This window comes from Amblyomma mixtum, chromosome 1 (genome assembly GCF_055824585.1).
Source record: "Amblyomma mixtum isolate Tamu chromosome 1, ASM5582458v1, whole genome shotgun sequence".
NCBI lineage: Eukaryota > Metazoa > Arthropoda > Arachnida > Ixodida > Ixodidae > Amblyomma > Amblyomma mixtum.
The window spans coordinates 149,736,231-149,755,657 of NC_143012.1; the positions used below are offsets into that span (position 1 = coordinate 149,736,231).

At 51.8% G+C, this 19,427-nt stretch overlaps 1 protein-coding gene across 2 annotated transcripts in view; it reads left to right on the top strand.

Annotated features, from left to right (window-relative positions):
- LOC149367940 (transient receptor potential cation channel subfamily M member-like 2) overlaps nucleotides 1–19,427 on the top strand; it is a 175,169-nt gene that overhangs the window by 82,949 nt on the left and 72,793 nt on the right. For both annotated transcript variants that reach the window (XM_089558021.1, XM_089558013.1), the window contains exons 3-5: nucleotides 1,635–2,030; nucleotides 10,241–10,412; nucleotides 13,339–13,543. In XM_089558021.1, the coding sequence (XP_089414147.1) occupies nucleotides 1,635–2,030; nucleotides 10,241–10,412; nucleotides 13,339–13,543 (773 nt within the window). The remainder of the gene's footprint in view (nucleotides 1–1,634; nucleotides 2,031–10,240; nucleotides 10,413–13,338; nucleotides 13,544–19,427) is intronic.

Sequence of the window (19,427 nt, forward strand, 5' to 3'; positions counted from 1 at the left end):
GCGGTGCCATTATTATGGTTGTGTGGGGTCTATAAGAGCACGGAACGCTGCGGTGGGAGATGCAATCAATATGCGTTGCTTTCTGTCTGTCGTGGACTCTCGCTGAACCAGTTCCTTCGGTAATAAGGTCGCCTACACCAATCTGCGCGTTCTGGCGGGCACGGAGTGCTGCTGCTGTTGTAGTAACCGTGCCGTTGCCAACTTTGCGGACGTCCGCCAAGATCCGGCAGGGCGATAGAGGCCCCATTCCGCGGCTGAACTATAGCAACAACCTCGCGCCGCCAAGGGGGTCAGAGCTCGGGGCACATGTGGAGCAGGGCTGCCCCAAATCGCGCCTGTGCGTCGGCGTACCCTACAAGCCGGCTCAATTCACAGGGCGCGGGGATAACATTCAGGTCTGTCACCGCGACCTCATTCATGCCTCTCAGAGCACACAGACCGCACGTGTAAATTCAGTGGAATCTTGGAATTCGGTAGCATCTCAGAATTGGTGTGTCACCTGGCCGTTTTATTCCTGTTGCTGATTTTCATTTCGGTGGTTCTTTTGACGTCTTCGTAATAAGAAAGAGGACGTCACATGTATTGTGGGGGGAGTGAAGCGTAGGAGTGGAATAACGGGTAGCGTAAGCATTGCGTGTCGGCGTTGCTAATCTCGTGGCTGACAAGCCGTGGAGTTAGGCGCTTTCACTACAGGACGTTACTGCATTTTCAAGAAAGCGATAAGTCGAGTTTTCAGCAAGCACGTTGTTGATGTCGGGGGATATGATATCGCCAGTTTTAACCCTAAACTGTGTTACGAGGTTACCATGCGGGTGATGTGAACAAAACATATTCGTTCCAGCGAACAGACAAGATCACTAGAATAGTGTGTACACGGGATAGCGCTTACGGGGCGTTAAGAATTGGCCAGAGTGCGCAGAAAGTGTACGGTCAGGACAAAAAGGTGGTGTGTACCATTCGAGCTTCCTTTAGAGTTCACTGCCGCGCCACTTTCCGGCATAGTCTGCTACTGAGAGATAAGGGAGCAGGTGGTTGTTTTCACATTGAGGCATGTCCGTGGCTCTCCTGCTTGGCTTAAACGCCCAAAGGCGTCGCAAGAGCAGTCAGCGATGCAACGGCGCGTGGTGTACCCCATTGTTGCTCCTCGACTGTGCCGCCTTTGTCGAAAGCAAACAGCCCGAGGAGTTTCCATCTCGGCTTCAGCGTTCCATGTCTCTTGAAGGGGAGATGAACTGTCGCCCTCACCTCTCCTAAAGTTAAGACTTCCACCGATGCTACAAGAGACCCGCTGCGAGGGGCAAACCTCTTGGACTCATTGCGACGAGGCAGCGCGCAGAGACGACACACAAGAAAAGAGTCAAAAGACACACAGAAAGGCGCTTTTATGGGCAAACCTCTTGGACTCATTGCGACGAGGCAGCGCGCAGAGACGACACACAAGAAAAGAGTCAAAAGACACACAGAAAGGCGCCTTTATGTGCGTCTTTTCTTGTCCGTCGTCCCTGCGCGCTGCCTAGCAATGAATCTATACCAACTAGCCCAAGTCGCCGTTCTAACACAATTCACCTCTTGGTCTTTTGACAATGGCTGTGCGCGGACCTTGGCTGCCACCGACGCTGTGCGTGTTCTTACAGTCGCGCCCCTTCATCCGTGTCCGGCACGACATCGACCCGGACCAGGTGTGCGGCGTGCTGGTGCACGAGTGGCAGTTCTCGGCGCCGCGCATCGCCCTGGTGCTCATCTCGCACGTGGGTCCGCTGGGCGACTGGGCGGACGCGCGGCGCCTCGAGGGCTTCCGCCGCGGACTGCTGCGCGCCGCCAACGCCACGCCCATGTGGCTCCTCACCAACGGCTTCAACACGGGGCTCGCCAAGGAGGTCGGCGACGCCGTCAGCCGAGAGCTGCGCCGCCGGCAGGCGCTGCGGTGCCACAAGCACCCCAACCGGACCAGGGCCACGCTGCCTCCCTTGCGGCTGCTGGGCGTCGTGCGAGAGGACATGCTCGTCAACGCCGACCTCCTGGACGGACGGGTGAGCGCCCCTCTCCTTCTGCTCTTTCCTTTTCCCTCCCTGACGCGCACTGGGATGCGAGTTCGAAGCTTGCCTGTGCTGGGTGCTGGTGGTGAAAAACATTTATCGTCTATTAAATTTTTACAGAAAGGTGATTCGGGTAGGGCCCTATTGGCCCTTTCTCCTCACAATACTTGGCGGAGCCCCTATTCCGGGCCCCATTGGCAAGCAACGCCGCCAGCGTCCGTTTAACCAAGGGCTTTTGGGCCTTTAGGTCTTGACAGACGAGCAGGGCCGCCTCCCAGCCCTCTCTGGTGGGGTTGGGGTTGGGCGCTCAAATGTTCGCGAAACGTGGCTCACAAAGAGGAAGAGGAGAGGCAGTTAGGTTAATCAGACGGGTGTTACGGTTGGATGCCCTGCACTGGGAGGAAAAGAGGAAGAGGCAGTAGAGGGAAGGGCTGAGAACCTGGGGCATCAGGTCAAGGCATGGGTGCCGCGAAGTTGCAATCTGTCCCCCAAGAACAACTCCCTCGTGAATGGAAGAGTTGCTTTGTACGCCTTCAGGACACACAACCTACACCCTTAAGCTACGTGCTGCTAGTGGAGTAGAAATGACAGAAGCACTACTTGGAACTCATTGCACTCCGTTCAGAATGCCGGTCACCATTGTAAGCTAGCCTAGGTGATTGGTGGCCTTTCTTGGAAAAAGCAGTCAAGTGCGCGATAGCCTTACTTTTTGTACTAATCTTCCCCATTTTGGCTGTCAGCTTGTGCTGTTCCGCCTCCAGGGCGAGTATAAGCACTTGATTGTTACCGCGGCACATTTACATTTGCAGTTCAAGACCCGTGATCTCCAGGCAAATTACGCCAAAGTGGCAATATTCAGAAAGCTAAACTATGGAGCACGACTGGGCAGCGTGAAAAGCGCGCACACGACCGTTCGGCGGTACCCCGATTTTTCTCGATGCGCAGTTGGAACGCTGCGTGAGTCCGAACAGCCGCTTTCCACAAGCCCCGCTTGAGTCTCGAGAACTTTGTTCGAGGACTCCGTGCCACACTGGCGCTCTCTGGCTGTTCTGTATCAGAGCTGGGAATGCAGAGCTGGTGGAGTCAGCCTCGCTGTTCTTGCAGTATGTCGCGGTTACTCGACTCAGTCATAGAGATGCAAGATGTCGAGTATCCATATTCCCCCCCCCCTTCCCCACCTGATTTTTATGCCTATAGCAGAAAAAAGTGATCCATTTGATGCCAACAAGGCTGTTAGTGCCATTAAAGAAGATTCTGGTGAGTAATTTTTGCTGCAACGTTAAAGCATAGATGACCAGTCAGGGTGAAAGAAAACCGACCCATCGAGAGGAGCTAAGGCTCGCTATTTTTGTGCTAAGCTTGTTTTTCAGCACATCTGCGCCATTTATAGCTAGATTCGTCCTCAAAGAGTTCTTACGTGCGGCCATTGGAAAACTGCTGTTGTGCAGTATTGCGCAATGTGACAGCACTTGCTGGGACTGGTTGTTTTCGGTCATACGTTTTAAGCATGCACATTTCTCACCTTTCGGAGGTTGTGACATCAGCCTGCCATATATTAATAAAAAAAAAAAAAACCTTCGTGCATGGTGCGTGAAACAGCTGTTTCATTGTTGGCCTCTCGGAAGCAGACATAGTATTTTTCACTTTCTTAGAGCCTCATGTCTTAGCTAAGGATCATTAAGCATTTAGTCGCTATATACACTAAACAATATCAATTAGCAAACGATAGCTTGAAACAAATTCAAGAGGCTGCAAACAGAATTTTGCTTAACAGAAAGTTACTGAACATCCAGTGTATAAAATAACGCAGTGCGTAGCAGACTCGAATTATGAAGCATGTCGAAATTAGCGGGCCACGTTTAAACATGTTTGCAACGTGCATAAGAAGCTAGCTGGCTTTTTTACATTGCTGCGTAGCCCATCCTGCAAAGAGGTCAGTCATTTTCTCTTTCAGAAGTGTTTCAATGCACAAGCAGCGCTATTAAACTTTCGAGAGAATCTCTTTTTATGTAATGCGGATGTTGCAGCCAGTTCCCGGTATATGAAGTCTCTTAACCTCCCAAGGCGCGCTACGGCTTCCGCTGCAGTTGGGAGGTTTTTGTTCCGGCCCTGCTCTTTCCTCACCTTTATCAAAGTGTTCCTCTCAGAGTACTGGAAGCTGTTTCTTGGTTCTGTTAGCTCAGCACAGACCACCAGGCCGTTTCAGAATGGCACGTAGTAATCAAACAGTACATAACTTTTAAGGCGGAAGTCTTTAATGCGTCATCGTTGTAAGCAGAAGTTGTCGACAGAAATGTCTCGCTTTTCAATTGGTCGAAATGGTCGTGACGTCACAGTGCGCGAATTTCAAACGGGGTCAATCGTACTTTGCCTAGTAACCATGCAACCAATTAAAGGGATCGTAAGTGATGCTCGAAGTCACACTGAATTTAATTAATTGTTTAATTAACTAATTAGCCTAATTAACCCTTATAGTCACACCAGATAAATAAATAAAACTCAGTAGGAAATTGGTCGAGTTGGGGAATCGAACCCGGGTCTCCGGAGTGCGAGACGAGCACGCTACCACTCCGCCATGCCACCTCGATGGTTCGCAATGAACAAAGGCGCGTCTAGTGAATACAGTGTCTTCGTTCACTCCCATCTTCCTCCTGTCCCGCTACTGCGAAGTTCAGGTGTCCACAGAGATATGCGAGAGATACACTTCCTTTCCTGAAAAACCAATATACCGTCGAGCCAGGCATAGAGCCCAACGGGCGATGGCGTTCTGTGGACTCCCTGGCAGCGTTGCAAGACGCTGTCGCTTTCCACTCTTAGAGGCGAAGCTTAACGTCTTAACCACACATCAGTGACACAAGCAGCAAGACTGCACTCAAGGCTTCCGCCTTAACGCACTTTAGGTCAACAAAGTGCCCCCCTGAATTTCTACGTACAGCTGATGAAAGATAATGTGCCGCGTCCCAGCGGAGCCCACCGTTTCGTCACTGTGCTCTTTCACCTAGGCGATGTGGAGTGCAAAGCTTTGTTGCACCGATTGTTAACACGTCTGGGTCTAAGCTCAGGTGCCCATTCGACTGAAATATCCACTGCTATAAATTGTAAACTGAAATATTCTCACATGGGATGATGGGATAGATGGCCCATTCGACTGAAATATCCACTGCTATAAATTGTAAACTGAAATATTCTTACATGGGATGATGGGATAGATGGCAAAACTGTCGGAGCTGGTAGAACTGTTCCTAATTCGGAAAATTCGATAACCTGAGGTTCACTTAGCTTAGAGTTGGAGCAATGTGTGCTGGAGGTGGCATTATCTCTTCAGCAATAAAAAATTGGTTAAGCAGTCTCGCGATATTATGGTAGAACTAAATTATTATCAACGCGTAGCTTAAATACACCTTGACTGTACGTCGAAGTTGATCGTATTGACGCTGTCACACACCGCACAAAGACGCCAACGAAGACTGTTCTGCCGTGTTACTGTTATCAACTAGACTGCTATCAGCGTCCCTGGCTGCTTAGCTCTCGATCGCCGCCGTGCTTGCTCTGTTCGCTTATTTACAGTTTGTAAATAACAAGTATATTAACTCCTGCGTACCGTTTTCACGGAAGTACGGGGTACGGCTGTCTTGTACAGGGTCGTCCACTCTTAGTTAGAATACGCTAGCGCACGCCCGTGCTCTTTGGAGGGTCACTGTGTCCGAAACGGCTGCGCATCGAAGCGAAGCGGCAGATGACGCGAAGCACCACGTGCAGGGACACCTTCTCATGCGTCTATTTGCTGCGATGAGCGACTGTGTCGCATACGGTGGCACTCTGAAGAGTGCGGCCATGCGCTAGCGTGTTCTAACTAAAAGTGGACGACCCTGTACATCTGTAATTATTAAGATATTCTTTTCGAGAAGCCAGAATCAAATTCTGAAAGCCGCGTTGATTCGGACTCTGCGACCGCTTCTCCGTGCTTGATACCTTTTCGTTCCAGCCTGGTGAAGAAGAAAACCCGCAAGGATTTCTGCCGTGCTTGCAGTATCCCTGGTATGTCGAGTCGGCGAAGGATAACGGGCGCAGGTTCCTGCTTATGCGCGCTATGGGAAACGGAGATCGTACGGCCGAGCGCTGCCCCCGCTGCGGTCGACTGCGCTCCGAACGCCCTCCCTTTCACCCTCGCCCGAGGAAACAAAGACGAGGGCGCTTGATATGCGCGTTCTCCGTCGATGATTTCGCAGCGCTGTTACGAGTGCGCTACTTGAGACGCCGACTGCGGCACTCCGTCGGAGCCTCCGCGACGTAACGTGTGGCGCCGCCGTCGTAACGCGCCACGGGTCTCAGGGAGGGCGCTCGGGGATAAGCCGACAGTGTGTGCGTGTTATTGTCCGAGGCCGCTATTCGGCGAAGAACAGGCAACCTTCTGTTACTCTTTGTGAGGCAACGCGTAGACCTCGGACTTACGCAGTCTGCCGCGACGTAAAGCTGCTTTTGTAGTTCAAGGCTGTCCAGGAAGTTTTATCTCTTGTAAAGTACCCCCTTACCTAGCTCGCATCAAACCAGTCCGGCTGGATTGATGGCACTGTTTATTTAGGTGGTGTTGTGGTATTTTTTCTGTATTCATAAATTTTTACTTCTTGCTGTTTGCGCGGCGGATGGTCGGTCTAGTTGTGCGAACGGATGGCAGCGACACGTGCTGTTCGCGTAGGACATGAGACTAACATGAAGAAGGCTGCGGCCTGTACTAAGTGGGAGTTCAGAACGAACCGAGAAATCGTCTTCTGACGGGATCGCGTCTTTATTTTTTTTGCGCGCTTTCTTTTAAGCAGTGGGCGAGCATTTTGTACAGTGCTCGCCGATAGTGGCGGTGTTGCGAGCCAAAATCTTAGGCGGGGAAGTAAGGGGCTCTAGGGAGACGGAGCCACGAATTGCTGTACGGTATGAATGAAGCTGGAGAACGAGTTTAAAATGCCACGCAGGAGAACTCCATCCAAATTTTTGTGTTGTTTGTAAAAAATTGATTTTAGGGCTATTTCGGGCTGTGTTGGTGTTTGTCCGGCCAAAAAAAAAAAGGCGGATTTTGTGTTGAAAAGTTGGGTTTTACAATTTTGCCGCCAATTGATTCAAAGTAGGCACGTCAAGCCCGAAAAGCAGTCGGTGGTCACCGGTTACAAGTGAAAAGCGATGTAGCCTAGGTTATGGGATCCGCGCGAAAAAAAAAAAAAACTGTCTTGACGTCACAGCAGTCTGCTTGCGAAATCAGCTGGTGGTGACGGAACATGCACTAATGCAAGAAAATTATATATTCCATTAGCACAAAAGCCGGCGTCCGTCGCCGTCCGCGGCACGAAATTCCCAATTGACGTCACCATGCTCTCGCATGACGGCAGCAGTACACCTTAAGATAGTGACGTCTACAGCAAAGAAAAAAAAATTTCTTCCGAAGGTGCGCGGAATTGAACGAATGACCTTCAGATCGCGAGGCGAGCACACAACGCATAGGCCACAGAGCCGCTTTTTTTTCTTTATTGCCTGCTTCTACAGTTTACAATAGGTCACAAAAAGATGTTCTGCACTGCACTCTTCAAGTGCCAGGAGCGGACGTTCGTTGTGCTCTCGTCTCCGGACCCGCCATCGCAGCTTGCTGCGGTGCTTCGGGGTGCCGACGTCATGGACAAACACCACATGAACGTTCCGACGTAGGGTGGGACCGTGCGGTGGTCCAGGGACCCAAGGGGGGTCAACACACTTGCCATAATAAAGTTTTTCTCTCTCTCTCTCTCTCTCTCGCTCACATGGGACACTCAGAACCGCTTCAAGGAACACAACTGTCCCATCAAATCGATAACTTCGTCTCCAAAAGATAGCTCTTTGTACACTTCACGCAGGTTAATTGCGTTTTCTTCGAAGTAATCGTGCACAGACCGCGCGTCTTCATCGTAGTGTCTTGCAGCCATCCTGGTTCGGCAAACAGTGTGCATACCAAGAAGGAAGAATACATCGTACTTATAAAGATCCGGCTCAGCGGCCGGGAATTGCCCTTGACGCCGCAAGGCATAGGCCACATAACCGTGTTATGTCTTGGCAGATAAAGGTGAACCCAGTGCATGCCTTTCCTTACGACTGTATACTAATGAATAGATGTATAATTAGAAAAGAAGGAATCCTTAATGAAGCTCCCAACAGCGCTCACGATGAGACGATGCTTTCGCATTCATAGCACATCAGCAGTCTAAAGTGCCCTTCGTAATTTTTTTTGGGCGTTTCATAAATTATCACAGCAGTTTTCTTACTAAAAGCAACCCCTCTGTCGTTAGAACACGGTGATCTATCAATAAAGGCCTACTTAAATTTTTCATCGGTGTCTCTTTGGCCGTAGGTTTAATCACGTTTTATCGGCAGGCAACAGTCTCTTACACAAAATGCACGCTGAGTTGAAGTTGACCACTCAAGTAGTCTGTGTACAGTTCAAACATTTCAATGAAAACAAACCTTACTGAGATCGTTTGTTAAGGCTTCAAACCGTTCTCTACTCATGTGAGTCAACAGGCAGCCAGTTGCTTACAGGTTATTTGAGTTTCATTTAAATTTCAGTGAACAAGAAGACAGTTTCCTGAGTCAATTTAATTTCAGTTAATTACGTCCAGCAGTTATTTTTCTAGAGCTTAATTGTTCACGGAACGCTTACAAAAATTTGATCAGTAGTATTTGAAGCAGAACGTTTCAGCAATATTTATGAGACATTCACTTGAAGCATTGAAACATTGATGCAAAGAAAAAAAAAGACGTTCCAGACATGTAGAAATTTACTTCATACGTCGAGCATCGATTTTAAGCGCTGAGTTATGCTTTTGTTTCGCTATTCGGTAAATAAGGACTCACTGAAATTAACATAACTTTGCAGTTAAACATGTTGGTTTGTGCTACCAATAAATTGCATCATTGGCGCTTAAATTTTGTTAGAAATCTGCGGTTATTAACACCTCAGCATTAAATAAGATGGAACACCTTCCATAGCGAGTGTATAAACATGAGCGCGTACGTTTCTGGCGGGTGGCTGTGAGGGTACAGCATGTTAATGCGATTTTATAAAGCCGTCTCCACACACTATTTGCTTACTGTAATACTTACTGTGGAAGTATAGCTGTAAAATTCAATGATTTGGGTTATCGAATGACGCGCATACTTCGATGGTTTTGTCGAAGCTTAAAAGTGTATTGCTGAAGTGCGTTCGTGATGTTTCAGAAAGGTTACAAGAGTACTGCATGTTTTACTGCCTTTTACCGAAAGAAATACTGTTATAACATCCTGGTAACGTTTTCTTACCAGTATGTAGGCTGTTACCATTCAACATAGGGAGAGGGCGTTCTGAATACACATTCCATTTCCACTTGATAGAACGTATCGAGCAAGTTTTATTGAGCTTCAGTTGCCACTCTATATTGTGTTTCACTGTGAACGCGGTGGCCAATTTGTTACGGTAACTGAATAGAAGACCTCAATATCGAGTAAATCTTTATCATCAAACACTTCTGTTGAACAGATTGAACTAAACGTCAATTTAAACCGTAAAAGTATTTTCATAAGAGGAGAATGCATTGGAAACAGAATGTACAGCCTTTTGTCGAAGGGGTTTGTTTGTGGGCCGTGTAGTTAGGCTCTTGTATAGCATCCTTGAAAGCTTGGAAGGAGTGAGGACGAAAGTTTCGCTTGCCTCCGAGATCTTTGGTACGCTGCCGATGATGGCGACAAGCAGGACGGCTCAAAGCGAACTCCTTTCGAAAAATACTGTACCAAGGGAAGATATCTTCATGTTTCACGGAAGTCGCTTGATGCACCAATCGTTGCGCTGAGTCAGTGGGACGCATGCAGTGTACGGGTGAGGTCCGTGTGTGCGGCGTTTTTGCGGCAGATTTTTTTTATCCCGAATATTTCTTTTTCGGCGCCGTATGTGCTCGCTTCCATTTCAAGCTGATGTCGATCCAAGGAAAATTAGCGCGTCGTTGTGTCGAGAGCTGTGAGCGGTGTACCTGCGCCTAGCATGTTGCAAACGGCCGACATCAGAGCTTTCCGTGGCCCGACTTCTGTGGATGCCAAGTACGAAATGTATGCAGAATCGAATCAGCTCACCATTAAATATGCGTCTAAAAACGTTTGATTTCTGAGCTGCCCTCACGACGAGCCATCTTTTCTCTTCTCCTCTCGTGCGCGAGCAGCAGGCCGACGTCCAGATCGAGAACGAGGGCAACCGCGCCGACGAGGGCAAGTTCGAGCTGAACCCGGACCACTCCAACTACGTGCTGGTGCGAGACGAGACGGTCAACAGGACGGGACTTAACAACTTCGTGCTGCGTCTCGAACAGCGGCTCATCAACCTCTCCGACCAAGGTGAGCAAAAAACAACAAGAGCAAACAAACTGTGAGTCGATCTCGTCGTCGAGAGTAGATTTAAGCATGCAATGCATTGCGGCAAATGCCTAGCGTTTGTAGGCCGGCCTAAAGATGGTGGTAGCCGCACTCTAGTCTTGAGGGGTCTCCGACAGTTGCTGCTTTTCGAAGCTTGATGTAGTTCTGGGCTTCCTTCACCGATTTCGGAGTGTAGCGACCGGCGTGACCAGCGCAGGCCATGTTCTCTGTTTCCGTAACACATTCGTCCACTCACAGCATCGCGCGGGTGAGGAGGTACGGCTGGAGTGGTCTAGGTGGCTTTGGTGGCAGTCCCTATACGAGAGAGAGTATGGAGTTGCGGAAGCTACGGAAGGGGGGGATAGGCCGCAGCGTCAGTTCGCCTCCAGGCATGGCCGAAGGTAGGTCTCGCAGAGTGGCTGCCCAGCTCGATCCGATGTGGAAAGATCGCACTTACCAAGCGCTGCAGGCTGCGGAAGGATACTATTCTCGACGTTAACAAAAACCCAGGTGTATATACGTGTGGGTCGCTGAGCAACAGGACCCCGATGTACAGTCCTCTGTCAAAAGTTTGGATACCGAGAGGGTTTGCTTTTAAGCTGTATGGTGAGGCACGTGTAGTAACGTTCGAGACATTTCCGAGCAAAGCTTTGCAAATTTAATTACTTAGACGTTTCGGAGCCGCTTCGGCTCCTTTTTCACGGGTGACGTCCTTGTGTTCTTGACGGCCAATTAAGGAACCGAGCGCGGCTTCGAAACGTCGGCATTTTTATATTAAAAAAGTTTTCCTTGGATATGCCTCGCAGTTTATCGCAAGTTATCAAGCCCAGCCAGACCGGCAATTCTGTCGAATTGTAAGTGTAAAAATTAACATGCAAACAACCAAAGTAATGTTCAACAGTCTAGCAAGGGAACAGCAGTTCGCAATTCGTGGCGAGGTGCTGGAAGCATTAAGCAAATGCGTCTACTTCGGGCAGGTAGTGGCGGCTGATCCGGATCATGAGAGGGAAGTAACTAGAAGAATAAGAAGGGGTTGAGCGCATATGGCAGGTTTTCTCAGATCATGAATGGCAGTTTACCAATATCCCTCAAGAGAAAAGTATACAACAGCTGTATCTTACCGGTACTCACCTATGGGGCAGAAACGTGGAGTCTAATAAAGAGGGTTCAGCTTAAATTAAGGACTACGCAGCGAGCTATGGAAAGGAAAATGATAGGTGTAACCTTAAGAGACTGCAAGCGGGTGGAGTGGGCGAGGGAACAAACGCGCGTTAATGACATCCTAGTCGAAATGAAGAGGAATAATTGGGTTTGGGCAGGGTATGCAATATGAAGGAAATATAATCGCTGGTTCTTAAGGGTAACTGAGTGGATTCCAAGAGAAGGCAAGCGTAGCAGGGGGCGGCAGAAAGTTAGGTGGGCGGATGAGATTACGAAATTTGCGGGCATACTTTGGCTGCAGCTGACAAATGACAAGGTTAACAGGGGAGACATGGGAGAGGCCTTTGCCCTGCAGTGGGCGTAGTCAGGATGATGATGATGATTTATGTTTCGGTTCGTTTACACCAACGGCGCCGACGCGGGTCAACCCAGGAACTGGCCGTTAAGAGCGGTGGGGTAAAAATGTGAGGCGTAATTTGTTCCGCCGTTCGGCACCGACCTTGCACCGATGTAGCTGAGTAAGCTAGCAGGCAACCGATTTTGCCTCGATCCGGAGCGGCAGCCGAGTGACAACTCGAGCCTTCTGTTAAATTCCAATCCATCAATTCATCGTCACAATGTTACTGAACAGCTCGTTCGTCTGCGATCCTAAAGGCTGCGACCGCAGGCAAAGTTCTCACCGAGAAGGTCTCACTTGTAGACAGCATGATTGTTTGATCAGAATACTATCTGCTGTGTCTGAGAAATGTGTGTTACAGATACGACATTGAGGTGACGTTTTCGCCCTATCGCCTCCGTTAATACCTTCTCCTTAATTCACGCCTTTCTTTGAGTTTATGGCAGTCGTTTGGAAAGCTGTAAGACCGGCTTTGCCCGGCCAACCGTGCGCAGGGTTACTTTGATCTGCATCGTTCGACCAGATTGCTTGCTCTTTGTCGCATGTGCAAAAACCCTCGTGCGGCGAGGCGTATATTGGACAGACTTCATGGTTCCTGCGGTGTGCACAGATGCACAGGTCACCAACGACTGCGGTCCGACCTTGGAACAAGCCGCACAGTGTTGCACCGACTCTGCCTTCGCAGGGCGGAGAGCGGCTCGCCGCAAGGAAACGTGCCGCACACACAGACCACGCCCGGTTGATGTAACAGGCGCACACGAGGCGACATGAGCGATAGGCCCCGCTTGCACACGCCGCTGCAGATCCCCGCGGCAGTTCTGTGGTCTCTGTCGCGGCGACCAGTGGGCCAGTTCGCGAGAGAGTGGGAAATCAACGCAAGGCACGCCTGCCGGATGCCGCTGCGGGCTTCGTTCCCGGTGCTTAAATTGCGGTAGCACAGCCGTTCTTTGGGAGACACGTTATTCTCCCATTTATCCAGCAGTTCAAAGAATGTTCCAGGCCTCTGTGTGGCAAGTTACACGAGTGTTTTGCTGCTAAGGGATCCTGATCGGTATGGTGGGGAGATTTCGGAAGCCCGCCATATCGACAGGACTAGCCACCATCACCCCTCATGCATTAAAGAAAGAGTTGCAGTGTCTGCACACGCCTGACTGAATTCACGTATTTTCTTGTGGTTCTGCGTGCAGCTTTCCCTGGAAGTATGCGTGAATTTCTGCGTTTTCTTGCTGAACCCTCAGTTGTGAATCAGCGCTCGTGCTGTCCGTTTCTTCCTTTGTCCCTGTTCGCGCTTTCTTCTTTCAGCATGCAACGCCAATTAGCTCAACTGTGCCCATTACCTGATGCCCGCAGGCCCGGCGTCCTCCGCCGGCGGCGACAAGGAAGGCGGCGGTGGCGGCGCCGAGCTGCCGCTCATCGCGCTGCTCGTGTCCGGGGGCGACGGCTGCGCGCGGCTGGTGCTCGAGCACCTCAAGCGCCAGCTGCCCGTGGTGGTGTTCGAGGGCAGCGGGGGACTCGCCGACCTGCTCGCCTTCGCCTACCGGGAGGTCCAGCGAAGGTGCGTCGTCGTATCGCCCCTTCTCGGTGCGCGGCGCGGGACAGGCTCTGACCGCCTGCTTTGGCAGTATACTCTCAGATGCTCCTAGTCTATAAACAACGCACTACCGCCTTTCCTAAAGACGTCCAAAGAGTGACGACGATCACTTCAGTTCGTCTCCCCCCACAGCCCGGTGCTGTTGCGTAGGCACGCAAATTAAGCCGTCCGTGCGTGTTCTCGCCCAAGCGTCAGGGGTGGGCCGATGCCGATTCATAAGTTTTCATGCTGGCCGACATACTTGACTATTTTCAAGCAAGTAGCGACAGTTCCGCGAATAATGCGCGCTTAGCCTCAAACGGCGCTCGCAACGGCTGAAACGGCACTGGCAAATGGCTGAAACTTGCTAAAGATTATGCCAAGCCCACGATGCTTGCGGCGGTGTGTGCTTAATGCTGACCTTGAGCGGAGTTTCTTGTTACAGTCCCGGCCCTCCCTGAAGTATTCATTGAGCTTTGTTGAGCACTTTGCCCGCCTCTGCGAAAGCGTCGCACTCCTCCTTCTCCCTCTCTGCAGGTAGCGCCGCTGTCTGGTGCATCGCAGAGCTTTCCTCAATACAGACGCACTATCGAGGCAAAACAGTTTTTCTTTCGAAGTGAGGAACAAGTCTGGCAGAACGGCTGCTGAACGAGTGCCTGTCCGGTCAGATGCGTGTCTTTGTTCCTCCTTGCTTAGTTCGCGCAGCCTCACTTCCAACAAGTGCCCCCACCCCCACCCCCTCCTCCAGAAAAAAAGAAAAGGGAAGATGGCAGGAAAGGAGAGTGAAGGGAAGGCGGCAGCAAGCGCTAGCGTCGTCACTCTCCATGAGCTGATACCGCGCGTGCTCATCGGCTGCCAATGGCTACGCAGCGGCCTATATACTACTCTCGTGCCGTGTAAACGGTAGCATGCCGGCCACAAAGCTTAGTCGTCCGTATTCACGCCGTCCGTGTGTAAGCTGCTAAGCGTGCCGTAAGCTTTGCATTCGTACTTTGTTTTCAGCCGGCATTGTAGTTGTGAATAGCACGATCTTTCATTTTTTTTACAATAACGAACTTCATTCACGGAAAGTACAAAAAATAAATAAACAGCACGCGCGTTCATTCTTTACGCGGGTCCGATCGCTCAGCTTCTCCACGCCAAGCATTAAAAACAAGTTTTTTTTGTTCCCGTTGGCAACGACTCATGTTCATGTAATCGTCGTCTAGTTTTGTGCAGGCACAGAGCTTGCTTCAAAAACGGGAGTTGGCTTGCTTAGCACTAATCTAGGGGCTCTGTTACCTGTCGCAGTGGCAGAAAGGTAGTGAAAAGACAGTGGAGGTGGGACCTCCGGTGCATTCTCGTTTCAACTGACTTTAACTATATTGTTACGTTGCCCGAAAGGCTAGTCACAAGCAAGGGCGACCGGAGCGCAGAGCGAACAACACAGGAGACACCGAACACTAGCGCGCGCACACCAGTCAGGCACTTCCTTCTCATCGTCTTCTGTGAATATCCGTTGCATGGCCCCCCCGTCCGGAAAAACACCGTCACGGTGTACTGGATGGCGTTGAGGGGCATGGCGAGAGGTAGGGTTTCAGGCGAGAGACGTGGACGATATCACGTTGAAGGTGGCGGGAGGAAGCGTGCTGGAAGGCCGGAGCGATCTCGTAAGTGACAGCGGTTACCTGGCGCAGGACACGGTACGGGCCGACATAACGGGACAGAAGTTTTTCGGAGAGGCCGACGCGGCGAGATGGGGACCAAAGCAAGACGAGGGAGCCAGGAGAGAAAGAGACTGTGCGGTGACGGCGGTTGTAGAACTCCTGCTGGGAGGCCTGCGAGGCGAGAAGTCGGGAGCGTGCAAGTTGACGGGCGTAGTCAGCACGGGCAATGGCGTCTTGGGCGTATTCAGAGGACGGAGCAGCAGGAGTAGGCAGTAGCGTGTCCAAAGGCAATTGGGGCTCGAGGCCGTATAAAAGGTAAAAAGGGGAGTAACCGGCAGTATCATGGCGGGAGGAGTTGTATGCGAAGGTAACATACGGGAGAGCGAGGTCCCAGTCGCGGTGATCGGGGGAAACGTACATAGCGAGCATATCGGTCAGAGTGCGGTTGAGACGCTCAGTAAGTCCGTTTGTCTGCGGGTGATAGGCGGTGGTGAGCTTGTGCTTAGTAGAGCAGGACCGAAGAATGTCGTAGACAACCTTGGACAGAAAGCAGCGGCCGCGGTCTGTAAGAAGTTGGCGGGAAGCACCATGGTGCAATATGAGGTCGTATAGCAAAAAGTCCGCAACATCTGTAGCTGTACTGGTTGGCAGTGCCCGCGTGATCGCATAACGGGTGCCGTAGTCCGTGGCAACTGCAACCCATCTGTTGCCGGAGGTGGACTCTGGAAACGGACCCAGAAGATCCAAGCCGACGCGATGGAAAGGTTCTGGGGGCACGTCAATAGGTTGAAGTGTGCCAGCTGGGAGAGTAGCAGGGCGTTTCCGGCGCTGACACTCATCGCAGGCTGCAACATAGCGGCGTACGGAGCGGAACAGGCCGGACCAAAAGAAGCGACGTCGCGCACGGTCGTATGTACGCGATACACCCAAGTGGCCGGCAGTGGGGAGATCATGGAGTTCATGAAGGATAGCAGGACGAAGGTGCTTGGGTACAACTAGTAGAAGGTTGGGGCCATCCGGATTGAGGCTGCGGCGATACAAGATTCCGTCAGAGAGCACAAAGCGCCGCATCGAGGGATCAAACGGAGTGGAATTGAGGCGGTCGATAATTGAGCGCAAATCGTCATCGCGGCGCTGTTCTTCGCCCATGTTGGCAAGGACAGAGATAGAAAACAGGTCGGCTTCGGAGGCAGGGCCAAACAAGTCACACTGGCCAATGGGGTAACGGGAGAGGCAGTCGGCATCTTGGTGTAACCTGCCAGACTTGTAAGTCACGGTGTAATCATACCCTTGCAGACGCAATGCCCATCTCCCAAGCCGCCCTGCAGGGTCCTTCAGAGAGGAGAGCCAACATAGTGCATGGTGGTCGGTTTTAACCGTAAAAGGGCGGCCGTATAAATAAGGACGGAATTTGCCAACTGCCCAGACAAGGGCTAAGCACTCACGTTCGGTTATGGAGTAATTGCGCTCGGGCGCAGAAAGAAGGCGGCTGGCATAGGCGATGACACGGTCCAGACCGGATTGTCGCTGAGACAGCACAGCGCCGATGCCGTAGCCACTGGCGTCAGTACGGACTTCGGTGGGGGCCGCAACATCAAAGTGCGCCAAAACTGGTGTGGTGGTCAGCTTGGCGATCAAAGTGGAGAAGGCTCGTTCTTGGTCAGGTCCCCAGACGAAGGTGGCGTCTTTCTTCAATAGGTCGGTGAGGGGACGGGCGAGGTCGGCGAAGCCCTGAATGAATCGACGGAAGTACGAGCAGAGCCCCAAGAAGCTTCGGACGTCGTGGCAAGATCGGGGAAGGGGAAAGTCTTTCACGGCCCGGATCTTATCGGGATCAGGGTGAACCCCCTGGAAATCAACGATATGGCCCAATATAGTGATTTGACGTCTCGCGAAACGGCACTTCGAGGAGTTAAGCTGTAGGCCGGCACGACGAAAGAGGGAAAGAATCTGGGAAAGGTCTTCGAGGTGGGATGAAAATGTAGGCGAAAATACAACGACGTCGTCCAGATAACACAGGCACGTGGTCCACTTAAATCCCTGCAAAAGGGCGTCCATCATGCGCTCAAATGTGGCTGGCGCGTTGCATAGGCCAAAAGGCATTACTTTGAACTGATATAGGCCATCAGGGGTCACAAAAGCGGTTTTCTCACGGTCCTTCTCATCGACGGCAATTTTCCAGTAGCCGGAACGAAGATCTATGGAGGAGAAGAAATTGGCTCCGTGTAGGCAGTCAAGGGCGTCGTCAATACGCGGCAGAGGATAGACGTCTTTTTTTGTTATCTTATTGAGGTGTCGATAATCAATGCAAAACCGCCAGGAGCCGTCCTTTTTCTTCACTAGTACCACTGGAGAGGCCCAGGGACTGTGGGATGGTTCGATTATGTTCTTGGCAAGCATTTTTGTGACCTCGTTGTTTATGACCTTGCGCTCGGAGTGGGAGACACGGTAGGGCCTGCGGCGAATGGGAGGGGCATCGCCGGTGTCAGTGCGGTGTGTCACAGCGAGAGTTTGGCCCAGAGAGGTGTTGTAGAGGTCAAAAATGTCGGAGAACGACTGGAGAAGGTCACGAAGCTGAGAAGTTTGGTCGGGGCGGAGATCGGTGGGCATCATGGTCGTGAATGCGTCCGAGGTCAGCGGAGTGGACCGCGGTGGGTCTGGTGGGTCGCGATTAGGAGAGGCATCTAATGGAGCCACAGGGCACTGGGCGAGTGGGGACAACGTAGCGACGCACATGCCGGCTGGAAGCAGCTGTGAGGAGAAGCCGAAGTTCAAGAAAGGTAGAGACAGGGTGTTGGCTGTGACGGTGGCGATGGTATGGGGCAGGACAACACTGCGGGTCAGTGCGAGGTCAAGGACTGGCGCAACGATGTAGTCACCATCGGGAACAGGGCGAGAAGGTGTGAGGGAAACGAAAGATAAGGCTTGAGGGGGCAGGTGGGCATAGTCGGGGCAGGTCAACCGGAGCGACGAGTCGATGGGGTCAGGATTGAGTTGGGGAAGCTCAAGGTGAAGGACACCCTGCGAGCAGTCAATCAGGGCAGAATGATCCGACAAAAAGTCTAAACCGAGTATGAGGTCATGGGCGCATGTGGTAAGGACGGTGAACTGAACCGGCGTACTGTGGTCTCCGATTGTCACGCGAGCGGTGCACAGTCCCTCGACAGCAGGCATGGCACCATCCGCGACGCGCACACGGGACGTTGCAGGCGTAAGGACTTTGCGTAGGCGACGGCGGAGGTCAGCACTCATCACGGAAATATGGGCACCGGTGTCAATAAGGGCGCGCACAGGAACACCGTCAACTGTAACGTCTAGCAGATTGGGTCGAGTCGTCAGTAGAGGGTTTGAGGTCCGGGTCGTTGATGCAGCGTCATCTCCGGGAGCTGCATCACTTAGTTTTCCCGATGAGAGGGGCGGTAGGACGCAGCAGTCGAAACACGAGGCGACTGCGGTGAGCGTCAGCGGCGGGCTAGCGGCGAAGGCGAACGGGAGGACTGTCGTGGAGGTTGATCGGCGGCCCCAGACGTCTCGGATGGGCGGCGGGGTGAAAAGCGGCGAGTGTAGTTTGGACGGTAGTAGGAGGCGTCTCGCGGGGGTGACGTCCAGGGGCTGCGGCAGTGGCGGGCAATGTGGCCGACCCGAGAGCATTGAAAACAGATTGGGCGGTCGTCTGGCGTGCGCCACTCATTCGGATCGCGGTAACGCCGTGGTGAATAATAGGTGGCACGGAAAGGGACTGGAGGTGGTTGCTGTGGGGAAGAGTTTCTGATGGCGCACAAAGCCGGAGGGAGGTTGAGGTGGGCGAGTTCTTGCCGCACGACAGCCTGAATAAGCGACACGGAAGGCAGTGGGTCATTAGGTGGTGTGGTCGATGATGTTACCACAGGGGCTAGGGCTTCGAGTTCACGGCGAACAATTCTTGTCACTGTGTCGGTACCAGGAGGAGACTCTGAGGGCACTTGATTTGAAGTCGTTGGTCCTGGCAAGAAGATGTAGCGGCTGTGTTTGGAAGTCGGGAAAACTGTTGAGAAATGCGACGGCTTTTGACTTGTTCGAATCGACGGCACTCCTTGATAATGCTGTCAACAGTTGTGCAGTCTTTGCAAACGAGCAGATGAAAGGCATCGTCAGCAATGCCTTTCAGCACGTGGCCCACCTTGTCGGACTCGGTCATAGTGGCATCGACTTTGTGGCAAAGTGCCAATACGTCCTGTATATAG